This window comes from Azolla caroliniana, unplaced genomic scaffold (assembly GCF_043228905.1).
Source record: "Azolla caroliniana isolate FFs.n. ecotype wild unplaced genomic scaffold, voAzoCaro1.0.p SCAF_3, whole genome shotgun sequence".
Taxonomy (NCBI): domain Eukaryota; kingdom Viridiplantae; phylum Streptophyta; class Polypodiopsida; order Salviniales; family Salviniaceae; genus Azolla; species Azolla caroliniana.
In genome coordinates, this window is record NW_028230438.1 from 7,564,569 (window position 1) to 7,577,830 (window position 13,262).

Below are 13,262 nucleotides of genomic sequence, written 5' to 3' on the forward strand. Positions count from 1 at the left end.
AAGATATCCTTTTGCACCATTTATGTGATGCTCAAAACACTCAAAAGAAGGTTGCTGACCGTCATCGACGTGATTCATCGACTACGTTTCAAGTGGGGGATCGAGTATGGCTTTTACAAGGTCGCATTAAAACCACCCGACCTTGCTACAAATTGGATTATCAACGTTTTGGCTCATATGTGATATCTGGTAAGATCAATGATGTGGCATTTCGCCTTGATCTTCCCCCTCATATGCATCTTCACCCGGTCTTCCATGTTTCACTTTTGGAGTTGTACACAACCAGCTCTATTCCAGGCCGTCGTACATCTCCCCCACCTCCAATCGAAGTTTTGGATGGCTCCGAATATGAAGTTGTTGCCATTCTCGACTCCAAGATCGTTCGCAACAAACTGTATTATTTGGTTGACTGGTTAGGTTATACACCTAATGATCGAACATGGGAACCTCTTGAGAATCTTGCTAATGCCTCTGAAATGGTTGCTGCATTTCACAACAAATATCCTCATAAACCAAGTCCGAAATCTTGTCTTCCGACTCGTGGAACTCGTCGTCGAAAAGGGGGGATAATGTCATGATGACATACATTTTGGCCTTACAAGGATTCGAGCCCAAGACGTCTTGGTCTATATGTTAGACCTTTAACCATTATACCTACATATATGATGTATAATATAATAAATGTATTATTAGTTATTACAAGACATTTAGAGTGTTCTAGAACATTCTAGAGTGTTCTAGAACATTCTAGAGTATTCTAGAACATTCTAGGATATTCCATGATTATATTAAATATCATAAATATCTAAAATATTCTAGAACATTCTAGAATACTCCATAAGGACTTATAAATAGGTGTATATTCATTCATCACAACTCATTCGGTTCAACACCAGTTTGTAGCCCCTTAACCTACTCTTTGTAATCCTTGCTCTCTCATAATATAAACTCTCTTTCCATTTCTAGTGTTCTTTCTCTCTCTCTCTCTCTCCCTCTCCCTCTACCTTCTAATGTCATCTTATTTTTCTCTCTCCTATTCTCAAGTCACGACAGAATCATCAGAATAGGAAAACACGGTGAACATCTATACGTGTGGGTTAGCCAAGCCAAAGGAAAACATAATGGGCGATGATTAGGCCATGCCAAATTTAGCAATGGGCCCGGTTCAGTTTCTTTGCCTTGAAACCAAATCGAACTCAACCGAACCATTTATATAAAACAAAAACCAAACCACACCGTTTATGAACTCTCAAGCCATTTAAACCAAACCACTTAAGAAAAGGTAAACCAAAACCATTTAACCCAAACCGTTTAGGGAAAAGTTGAAATAAATCCAAACCTATAAACCAATAAACCCGAGTTTTGGAACCAAACCGAATCGTTTATTAAAAATCTAAACTAAACCAAACCATTATTATTTTGGGGAACCAATAAACTGATAAACCCGAGTTTTAGAACCAAACCGATCCGTTTATTAAAAATCTAAACCAAACCACACCATTAAATTTTTTTGGAACCAATAAACCATGGCATAACGATTTGGTTCGATTTGAGCCGAAGTCGGGGGCCTATAGCTAGCCAGATTGGAGATCACACAGACCGAACTGTTTATTAAAAATCTAAACTCCAATAAACCGTTAAACCATGGCATAATGATTTTATTCTATTTGAGCTAAAGCTGGACCTATAGCTAGCCAAATTGGGAGCTCACACAAGCCGACAAATGATCTACGAGAATCTTCTCGGCCTAGAACATACGCGCACACGTGGGGGATGAACATATACGTACATGGATTTCTTCACTTCTTGAGGCATATGGCCCCCCTTGGAGAAAAACACGCAAAGCGTTAAGGAGCTCTTTTTTTTATCAGGAAGGGTGAGATAAAAAACAAGATAAGACCAAGGAAGAAAGATACAGACATACATACATGTATGTATATTAATAACGTGGTTTTTAGGGCCAAAATGGCCTATCTCTCTCTCTCTCTCCGATTATCTATCTACATATAGAAGAAGAAGAAGAAAAACTAAGAGATTCATTCATTCATTCATAGTACGTAATATACTCGAATGCATTGTCAAACTTTTTTTTTCATACGAATTCAAACGAATGCGTATGTTATCAAAACATTCGTATATGTTTTTTCTTTACAATTTTTTCACCTTTACTTTCTTACCTTAAATTTTTTTTTTTACCTTATAATAAATAAATGAATACAAAAGTATGGTATTTACTATTTACCATACTTCGAGGGTGTTTACCATACCCGAATGATAGAAACATTCGCAAATGCGAATGCGAGTATGGTACGTATGGTTCATACTTACTATGCATGATTCATTCATTAGTACTCTTCCTTCATCATTATAATTTATAATTTATCATCATAACCGTTAAAAATTTAACTAAAACCAGAAAATACATACATACACAGAAAACACAGATGATATGCATGATTCTGCAGAACAGAATCGCCATCGCCATCGCCATCGCTCTCTCGGCTGGCCCCATCTGACACTTAAAGCCGGATGATGTTCTTGCCATGGTGAAGGACAACGCCGTCTCCCAGAAGCTCCTGGCTGCCTTGCCCTCTGATCCTTTCGAGCAGCTGGAGGTGGCCCAGAGCATCACCTCCATGGCTGTCATCGCCGGCGTCAACAAGCTCCAGGCCGAGAGCGGCCGCTTCCGCGAGACCCTGGAAGAGCGAGAGAAGACGATCCACTCCATGCAACAACGCATTCATGAACTTGAACACAGCCTCGAAGAAACCTCCGCCCGCCTCTCTCAAGCCCTGGAACACCAGGTAAACCAACTAACTAACTACGTCTCTCTACTTACTCTTCAAAACGCTACCTTTTCTTTTACTTGGTTCTCTGGAGAGACACAGAGACAGACGTTGTATTAATGACTTCAAACGGTGCCCTATAGTACCTATGCCACTGATAACCAAAGGATTTTTTTTTTGAAAATAAGCAATCTAAAAGACAGATAAATGGAACAAATATTCATATGTTCATTTGTCGATGCCAATTTCTAAAAGGAATAATTGAATTGAAGCGTTTGTTGTTTGAATAAATATGACATTTGGTTCTAAATTATGTTTTCAGGAGAAAGTTACAGATGAAAGAAATGCTCTGGCTAGAATGGTTCAAAAACTTCGTCGGGAAATATCAAAAGTATGTTTGTGTACTTTTACAGCATATTCATTCAGTTCATATCTGGGGATTTCAAATAGCCATATATCGAATAAAGGATCTGACATACATATGTGTGTGTGTGCCTGCGTATATATCTATAGATGCTTAATTCACGTGTGTACATGTATACATACATACATACATCCATGCATGTGTATACATATGTACATCTATACATACATACACACATACATACATCCAACATTTGCATACATATGTACATCTATACATAAATACATACATCCATGCATGTGTGCATGGATATGCACATATAATTCTGTATATGCTCTCACTGCGTTTAGAATGGAATACATTTTCGTAAAGATGAGAATATGGACTTCAACTTCATCATGGTTTCTTGATGTTAGAAGGTTTCTACTTGAAAAATGTGATGTGAATATGGTTTTCCAAAAATTTAAAAATAAGAACTTGAACTTCATGGTGTCTAATTTGTGAACAATCATGAAGCACATAAAGTTAATTGATGATGCAGATAAGTTTTTTCTAACTGCTCAAACTTATTCAAAAACTATATCCTCTTTCTTTTTTGTGTCTTTTTAGTTAGAAATGTTTAAGAAAAACCTACTGCAATCATTGCAAGAAGATGATGACACAGCATCTGTGAGTATTGATAATGAAATTATTTTGTTTATTTTTTATATTTAATATTGTATCAATAGACATGAACGAAGGCTTCATCTAAAATGATTCTTCTTGTAGTCTAATTGTTATGAAGGAGTTGTTTTGAATTTCCTCCTTGTTTTACGTCAAATCTTGCCTATCTTTAAATTTCTAGAACAGCTAGCACTGTCTCTATTTCGAGACAGGCTATATCCCGTCATCAAGTACAAGGCATTTCTGCATATGAAAACAAGCACTATTTGTAGATTAGCATCAAGAGAATGTAGAAAAAGAGCACTATAATGGTTTTATATATTCAACTGAACTATATGAGTATAACATTTTATTGCATTTTGAAGATAGTGACTGATATATTCAATTCAAGAGTGATGATTAGGATTGTTTAAAAAATTAAAACAGGGTGACCTTCGAATTGGTAAGGGCAGGTGGGCATTGGGAATTAGTGTGTAATATTTTGCAAGCAAGCTGTGTGGAATTTGGCAGGGTTGGTGTGGTGTGGGAGTGATGTTTTCTGATTTTTGCTATTTTGCTTTGCATGATTAAATTTCAATTAGTTTTTTGGAGACATTAGCCGTAAATTAATGGAGGGCTTTCTGTTTGAGATGTACAGTTTCTGTAGAATTAAATCTCTATTTTCAACAACATTAGCTGGAAAGAATAGCTCATCTCTGTGAATATTCAGTGTCTTTTGTAAGAGATATCCAAAAAATGTCGCAAAATTCTTGTGTACCCTGAGAATATTGCATAGCTGATGTACACAGCAACTGACATGTCAGGCAGCTGTACAGTGTTCGGAGACATCAAAGGTTGTAAAATTGTCCACAGCCATGAATATGACTGGATGTATGCTGTGCAGCTTGATCATTTCATTCTTCCTTGCTCATGTCATTTCAGATGTATGATGTGGGTAATCTATTGAGCTAGTAATTGGAGTGGGGGAGAGCACATCTATTTTCAGGCTATGATCAAATTAAAACTATTCCTATGAGTCAGACTAACTGAGAATATCCCCATTTTCGCCAGTTTCTTGATGAGATAAAAGCCTCGGGAACTAGAATGTCTCTCTGAATGCAAGTCACATTATTGAAGGACAAAAGAAAGTTCCAAAAAGATATGAAAAATATTTAGTGCTAAAGATGAAATAAGGGCTAGTCAGATGTGTGCAGATCTACTGTACATTCTCAACACAATACAGATCTGCAGATAGGTACAGGGTTGTTTGTATCTCAGAATACCTAGCAGGTTAAAATTAGGTCTTGCAAGACCTTCACTTATAAATGTCTTTACCTGGACAAAAGGTTATTCCTTATGCTTGTTTCATTGGGTTTTGTAGGAGGTGTCGTCAGGGTCTTGTGTCAATGTATAGAGTGCAGTAACTCTCCCATTCATAAGAATATTGTGCATGGAGGTAAGCAGCTCTGTGTTAATAAACATGTTTCAGTGTGTGAGTTTCCATAGTATGGCTATGTGCTTTTGAGTGTAGCCAATGGAGAGACAAGAGGATTCGTGTATGTGAGTATGTGCTTTCAAATAATTCTCCATGAGGTCAAGTACGTGACCATGTTGAGTTTTGTGCTTGTGAATGAAACTCAAGAAAGTTTCAACAACTTTATTTTATGTTTATGGAAAAGATTTAGTTTAAGGAACATGATGAGCACTATGTTGAAGCATTTTATATGCCTATATGCATGTGGGTGTGACTGTGAATGGAGCTCAAGAAAACTTTGATTCCTTCATTTTATGTGTAAATATGAGGAAAATGAGAATTATGCCGAAGGCCCATCTAACTTTTGAAATGGCCAACAGACAAGGATGCAAGTTCTCTCGGCAGTGAAGATGTAGTTAGTCTTCCCTAAATTGTAAGGTGAGCTTATTGGATTTTCCATCCTTCTGATAGTGTACCACATTTGGGCTTGGAGCAACTGGTTACTTTTGTAAGCAGTCATTCTTGTGCAACGCCTATCAATCCTTTGCACATTTTTCATGATATGTTTTCCCCAGAATTCTATTTCTTATTGTCTTTTGCTTTATACCTGTTGCCGAAAGACCCAGTATCACTAGTTCCATGTACCCATTAATGTTCTCTTAGTGAACTTTGACTATTTTGCTTTGTCGTGAGCTTCAAATGTACCTCATATATTTTCTATCTTAACAAATGACATTAATTTCATGACACAAAGAACTGTGTTCCAGCTTTGCTATGTTTTTTAAAATTCGCTTTTCTTGAAATTGTAAATTATACTTAAAGAACATATGCTATGGATGAAATCCAGCAAAATGAGGATCTAGAGGCTACATCACCCATGTATGCAAGTTCTATGCACAGGACTAAAGGTATCACTCTGTGATTTGTGTTTACATGATTTAAGAGTTCAAATATAACTTTATATATTTAAGTTGGAAAACATGTCAAGGTCATATCTTGAGGGAAAGTATTTGTAAGATACTCGCATTTAACCCTACCTTTCCTATTTGACTGTTAAAATCATCATGCTGTAATAATTTGATGGTGCTAGTAACTGTTGTAAGCTATCTAGGAAAGGGTAAGTCCTTTCTTTGGGGATCCTAGTTGATATAGTTTGGGCTATGAAAAATCGATTTTGGCTGATTTAGCTTTGATTATATTTATGGATTGATTCAGCCTTTGTATTTATAAATTAAGATTTAGAAAGGTAAAAGCCACCATGGTAATAAGCTGAGTAAATTATTTTAGGCAGCTTTATATATAAGAGTATTGTACATATCCCGTGAGATAGATGCTGGTTAATGCTACTTTCCATGTTATTTGCATTAGTGTGAATTTTAAATTGATCACCGAAAAAACCTTCTGTGTTTAGCGATTTGGGTTCGAAATGCTTCCAGCACACTCCCTAAAACTAAAATGTTAGTCCTTGATGTTTTATCATTAGCCCCAAGGTCTCAAACTTTGAAGGGTGAGATTGTAGCATAGACTGTAGCATGATTACCACATCTTGGCAACCAAGCTCACTAACCATAGGTGGTTAGTTGACAAATTGATTAATCTCCATTATCAGCTGTTAACTACATATTGTGTTGTAAAGACAAAGATACATAATTCAGTGAAGAAATCAGTCTCGCCAATTTCTTATGTTGCGCTGTATAGAATTAATATTTTATGTTTGTCATCTTGGTATGAGTATTTTCATGTTTGAGGTTCTGATAGAATACTGTATCCTGTAGGTGATGATAGAGGAGCCTCATCAATCCCAAGGCCTAGTGATCAAGGAGATACATACCGATCGTATGTATCTTCTACTGCAACCTCAGATGTAGATGATGATCGACATAATTCCATTTTAGATGGTAACTTTTATCTTATTTAGAAACTAGTTTCTTGTGAAAATCTCACTTGATTTTGGAGAAAGATATTCTTAGTCTCTTATACTTCACTTTTCTGGAACTCAGCTTTTCCATTGGCAAGCTCTGCGAGTAGATTAAATATAGTGAATGGGCATTCTTCGAGTTCAGAATCAAGATCTGTACGATCGCCAGGGCAAACTCCCAGAGTGGATGGAAAGGAATTCTTTCGAGAGAGCAGGTATGGTGAACTTGGATGCTATCATATCATTGTCATATATTTGTAGTTCTTTAGAAGACTTAATGCATGGAGATGATTTTGCAGGAATCGTCTATCGTACCAGCAATTCAGTGCTTTCTTGTCTAATATAAAGGAGTTAAATGCGCATCGACAGTCAAGAGAGGTTTGTGCACTCCAATCCTCTTCTTATAGTGATTTTATTCTTATATCTGGTAAATGTTTCCACAAAAGAAAGGGAGAGTGTGGATTATTATGCAATCATCATGATATTTTCTTCACTATTGTTGTTTCATGTTGGTGATATAAAAGCAGTATTTAAAACAGAATGTGAGGTACATATGAAAAAACCATATGGTTTTGATTTTACAGGAAACGTTGGCAAAGGCTAAACAAATTTTTGGGCCTGATAACCAGGATTTGTATTATGCATTTGATGGGTTGATCACTCGACACGTCACTTGATTCCTGATATGTAAGAAAAGCAATCAATCCCTCATTGCATCACATACAAGCATATTAGTTTTCAATTTAGCAGTAGAGGCATGTTCTTTATCAAAACATGCTTCAAGTTTCAATAATAATGCATTATGATTTTAGACAATGCCAAACCACCTCTGTTTCACAATACAATGTCCTTGGGTTTCATCAAAATGATGCATGATCTAAAAACAGTCTTACTTCAACATATAGGAAAATTACACATGCCACTTAGTGTTTAGTATGTGTCCATCATTGGTATTTTTGTGATGAGGGGGAAATTTTTGTTTGTAGAACTTGCTGCAAATGTTTGAGATGCATCCTACATCCCAGATCCTGTAGAGCCAAGAAAATTAGAAGCATGTAAAACGAGGGTTTTGATGGAAGGCGGACAAAGTTGAAGGCAAATTGAGTTGAAGCCCAAGCCATGCCTGTAAGGCTATATTGAGCATATTTTTGTACTATGATAGAGCACCCATATTCGTTTTGCTACTAGTGTACTTAAACAGATTGAGAGCTAGATATGTCTTAATAGAAGTTATAATATGTATAGCATGATGGGGATTGCAACTGGAAATCTGAATCCATTCTCAGTAACATATGTAGAATTCATATCGAAACATCTAGTATTTATAACACCATGCTGAAAGTTGTTTTCTGTTAAAATTTATTTGTTTTATGAAAACCTAAAATAAATTCCAGAAAAACGAGAAATTGTAACATAAAGATGAACTGAAACGGCTGTGAGAGATTATGTTGATATTGGTAAAAAACATGAAACTATATCAGATCAAATCAAGGAGCTATGTCACATCTGTACCTTTGTAAGTATAGAAATTTACATGCCTTCAACTCATTCAATGGGCTTTTGATGTTTGCATGATATATTTGGCACGTATGTGGTCAACAAAAGAGCACATTGATAAGATCATGTTAAAACATGAAAGATCAAAGAAGCCTTCTACAATACACCATACTATATATGCTTTATAAGCATTGTTATTAAGAAATTACATCGGCGTATACCACTATCTTATAATGGTGAAGTAAAGCTCAGGTGGATGGATCGAGCTTTACTAAACATGGAAATGGCGCAATGTTAACTAAAACTTGATGCTACTTTTGGATAACATTATTTGAATGAACTCCACACATAGTGTTGCAATGTTGATATGCCACTTTTAAAGTTAATGCATGTATTACCATTATTCTAGTTCAAGGAGACTTGATACATATAGATCAACTTAATCTTTCAAAGTAAATGGCAACTATTATCAATAAAAGTTTATGTTGTAATTCGATGCTTTGGACTACTAGAATATTTGGTATTAACATGACATTAAGAGCATGTTATATAGCCTTGCGAAGAGGTGGTAACACTTGCCAAGACATTCAAAAGAGGGGGTAACACACGCCAATATTAGGGATCAACACGATCTTTAGAGAGTGTTATAGCCTTGAGAAGAGGTGCTAAACCTTACCAATACCTTAACATAACGTTGCCTTCTCATGATTTTATGGAGCAAAACATGTTATAGTTGTCTAGACGTGGAAAAACTCCATGAAATGAATGTTCTTTCCCAATACATGAGAGAAAGATGCGGTTCGTACAAATTATCCTCCTTGTGGGCAATGCCTATTACCTATCATCACACCATAAACTCGCAAATGCCTTGACCTTGGGCTCGGAGGAACCAACCCATGGGCCTTTCTCCAACTGGCAACTTGAATAGAACAAATTAGCCTCCTTTCATCCCAATGCACTTGCAATTTCGATCTTTTAGTTTGCATGTGGCAAGCACGCGTAAGAGCGGGAGAGTTTTCCCATTCTTGTACTTTTCCACGTGACAATTGACGTACGGATAACTCTTATGATAACTATTGTTGAGATGGTCAAAAGTTGCGGCAATGTCATCATAGTCATGGACCATGGTCATGAAACAAAAGAAGTTTTGACAAAGAAAAATGAAAGAAGAGATGAATAATTAACCAAAGAAACGAACAAAAAGAATATTTGACAAGGAAAACTGGTTGTTTATTTTCTGACAAGGGAAGTACGTATTTCACTAATCACTCTCATTGTGTGTATCAAATCCTACAAACTACTATACATTGTTTAAAGAGGGAATCATGATCCATCCTTCCTTCCTTCACCAATTGAATTAAGCCTCGCACAAACATCTAGAACCTCTTCGATAGGAGCCCAATCTCCAATATTCCTCTCTGCAAACTGATAAGCTACCCCACCCTTTCCGGGCCTCAATACTAGAAGGCCCCCCTTGACCAATCCATTTCCATGCAAGTTATTGTGTATTCCGGATTCCCGAGCTCTTTTCAAGTTTCGGCGGGCCACTGAATTGAAGAGCAAACCAGTGATATAGTTGTCAGTGGGAAGATTCCCCCCTCCCAACGCTCTAAAGAAATCGCAATTCTTGTCCACGACAATCATACCACCCCAAAACCGAGGCCAAAAGAAGCGAACCTGGCCAAAAAACACTACAAATTTAAGATCTTGTGTAAAAGAATGCCAGGATGTATTATGTAATTCTGTATGTTAGCCATAAGCATGGAAAACAAATAGAAAAGCACCACAAGCTACTAATTTTAAAAGAGCTAAATTAATATACGAAGACTCTATACAAGTCCCAAACCCTTTGTCATGTTTTTATTAAATTAAATAAACACAAATTAATTCACACTATTAGAACATCTAGCCACTCCCAAACATCTCACCTTCTTTAGGTGACAAAGAAGTAAGATTCCTAAACCAAATCAAAATCTCTTCTTCTATCCTAAAATTGCTAGAGTATTGTGATCATGCAAATATTAATTATCATTTCGTAACGATATTAGATCTTAATGGGATGGTTAAACAACCTCGGAATTAATGTGTTCGTGAAGAACGGCGACGAGTTGCACTCCGAGAGCATCGAAGATCGGTTTCCTCGAATAAAGTTTATGTGCTTCGGCTCGGCACATTACACATCTACAAGCATAAAACGATTACGATGTGAGAACAAAATTATGGATCGGAATTCAACCCAAAACCATACATTTGGACCCTAAACCTTAAAACTATGTTAACCCTAACGCTAAACTCAAATCTCACCCTGGCCTTCGGATGCAATAGATAATTGTGGCTTTGGTTGCCCAAATATCCGAGGCTTTCATGGGAGGGGGAGCCCTCACGTCGAACTTGCCCCAAGGGTCGACGCCTACACGATACTCGGGGGCGAGCTTTTGGACGGAAATCTTCTCCAACAAAGAGATGGAGATGATATCGTCGGCGACACGTGACGGTTTCAAAAGCCCGCACATTTTCGGGTTCGCAGGCCCGGCTGAAACGACACCCTTGAAGGTGGCCACCGCGAGGGGCATGTTGGGTCTCTCGTTCTCGGCATTCACGTGCTTCTTCTTCGGGCTTTGCTTCGTCTCACCAATCATTTGTTGGGCCTCCTCACCAATCAATTGTTGGGCTTCATCATTTCTCGTGGTCTTGCGATCGGGGGAAAGTGTGGGGGAAAGTGTGTCGGCATAAGTGTGATGGGCGGGTTCCATGGAGGAGCTTAATGGAGAGGTCATGTAGATTTCTTCTTCGTGTGGTGGCCCCGAAACTGTAGATATTGTGGTGGCCGAGGTACGTTGGCGCCGGGCTGGGGCAGGCACGAGCGGGGTAAGTGTGGGCGGGACCACGAGCCCACATGGGATGGTCCTATCAATGAAGCGAGCCACGTGGCCCCTCTTCATGCCATAGCGGGAGCTCAGAATGGCCGGGCTCGTGGCCAGGAGCTCTGGTAAAGCTTTCCCCGAAGCCTCCAGCGTGTCTGCGTACTGCATTAGCGAGCGATCGTGGAGGTAGATTCTAATCTCCAATGCATCCTGTTTTTCAATGATTCGCCCCCCAAAAAAACAACAAAAATCAATAACAAGCATCGCGGTAAGGATTAGGGTACCATACCATAAGAAATTAGGGTATAGTAAGAATTGTTCTTAAATTTTTTTTTGCATATGAGGATTACAGTCCTTTCTTCGGATGATTAGGGGTTAAGTTCTGTTTATCCTGCCTAAGGTTAGGGTTAGATTCTAATCCCCAATGCATCCTGTTTTTTAATGACCCCAAAACAAAAATAAATACAGAAAAAAACAGCGGGGTAAGGGATTAGGGTACCGTACCGTAAGAAAAGAAATTAGGGTATTCGTAAGAATTGTTCTTAAAACATTTTGCATAGGATTAGAGTCACTATTTGTCTTGCCAAGGATGATTAGGGGGTTAATTTGTTTATCCTGCCTAAGGTTAGGGTTAGATTCTAATCTCCAATGCTTACTGTTTTAATGATCCAAAACTAAATAAAAGAAAAGCGTGGTAAGGATTAAGAAATTAGGGTATCGTAAGAATTGTTCATAGAATTTTGCATAGGATTAGAGTCACTATTTTTCTTGCCTCGGATTAGGGGTTATTTGTTTATCCTGCCTTAAGCTTAGGGTTAGGACTAGAGTCACTATTTTTCTTGCCTCCTATTAGGGGTTATTTGTTAATCCTGCCTTAAGTTTAGGATTAGGGTTAGAGTCACTATTTTCCTTGCCTCGGATTAGGGTTTACTCGTTTATCCTGCCTAAGCTTGGGATTAGGATTCACCTCCTGCCTAAGATTAGAGGGTTTAAGTTTTCCCTGCACAGAATTAGGATTTGGATTAGAGTTAGGCTGCCTGAGATTATAGCTAGGCTTCTTCTTCTTCTTTTTCTCTGCATCGGACTGGAAGGATGAGGGTACGAATTTCTTTTACATGCGATTTAGGGTTTAAATAGTCAGTCTTCAAAATCTGATTCAGATAAGATTAGGGTTTTCTATTCTCGACGCACACACGAGGGGAGGGGGTCTAAATGAGAAAAAAAGCTTGTGTAGCGATAATTTAGGGTTAGGGTTAGGGTTTTGTTTGTTTTGTTTGGGATTCCTTACCCGTTGTGGCTGGGTGAGCTTCTGAGCTTCCATGTCTTGGGAGGTCATCATCTTGAGGGTGGGGACATCATCCCATCCTTCGTGGAGGAGAGAGGGAAGGATGGTGTGCAGGGAGCCGCGGCCAACAAATTCCTCGAGGGAGAAAGAAGCAGAGAAGCTGGAGCCGAAGATGGCCATGGCGCAGAGCAGAGCAGAATCAGAGACAGAGACAGAGACAGAGACAGAGACAGAAGCAGAGTCAAGAAGAGAACAGAGAGAAGGAAGAGTCAAGACGAAGAAGAAGAAGAAGAAGAAGAAGATATGTAGGCCTCCCGGAGTGCGCCACGTGGCACCTGTTTGACCAGGTCTTTGGTTCAGGCCAGGTGGATCTTTGACCGTGTCTTGACCTTGACTCTATTTGACTCTCCACCGCCCCCCCCCCAACAAAAG

General features: G+C 38.3%; 2 protein-coding genes across 2 annotated transcripts; one reads left to right on the plus strand and one right to left on the minus strand.

Annotated features, from left to right (window-relative positions):
• Positions 1 to 2,487: 2,487 nt before the first annotated feature.
• On the plus strand, positions 2,488 to 8,408 carry LOC147866114 (uncharacterized protein At4g15545-like). The gene is made up of 9 exons (XM_087316494.1): positions 2,488 to 2,804; positions 3,109 to 3,177; positions 3,760 to 3,819; positions 6,114 to 6,174; positions 7,042 to 7,164; positions 7,267 to 7,399; positions 7,484 to 7,562; positions 7,769 to 7,871; positions 8,171 to 8,408. Exons 1-8 carry the CDS (start codon positions 2,544 to 2,546, stop codon positions 7,859 to 7,861), a joined length of 879 nt encoding a protein of 292 aa, XP_087172620.1. The 5' UTR covers positions 2,488 to 2,543; the 3' UTR covers positions 7,862 to 7,871; positions 8,171 to 8,408.
• Positions 8,409 to 9,889: 1,481 nt separating this feature from the next.
• On the minus strand, positions 9,890 to 13,079 carry LOC147866115 (uncharacterized). Its single transcript, XM_087316481.1, has 4 exons — positions 12,834 to 13,079; positions 10,986 to 11,755; positions 10,754 to 10,862; positions 9,890 to 10,358 (listed from the first exon to the last, which is right to left on the minus strand). Exons 1-4 carry the CDS (start codon positions 13,008 to 13,010, stop codon positions 10,005 to 10,007), a joined length of 1,410 nt encoding a protein of 469 aa, XP_087172607.1. The 5' UTR covers positions 13,011 to 13,079; the 3' UTR covers positions 9,890 to 10,004.
• Between the last annotated feature and the right edge of the window lie 183 nt (positions 13,080 to 13,262).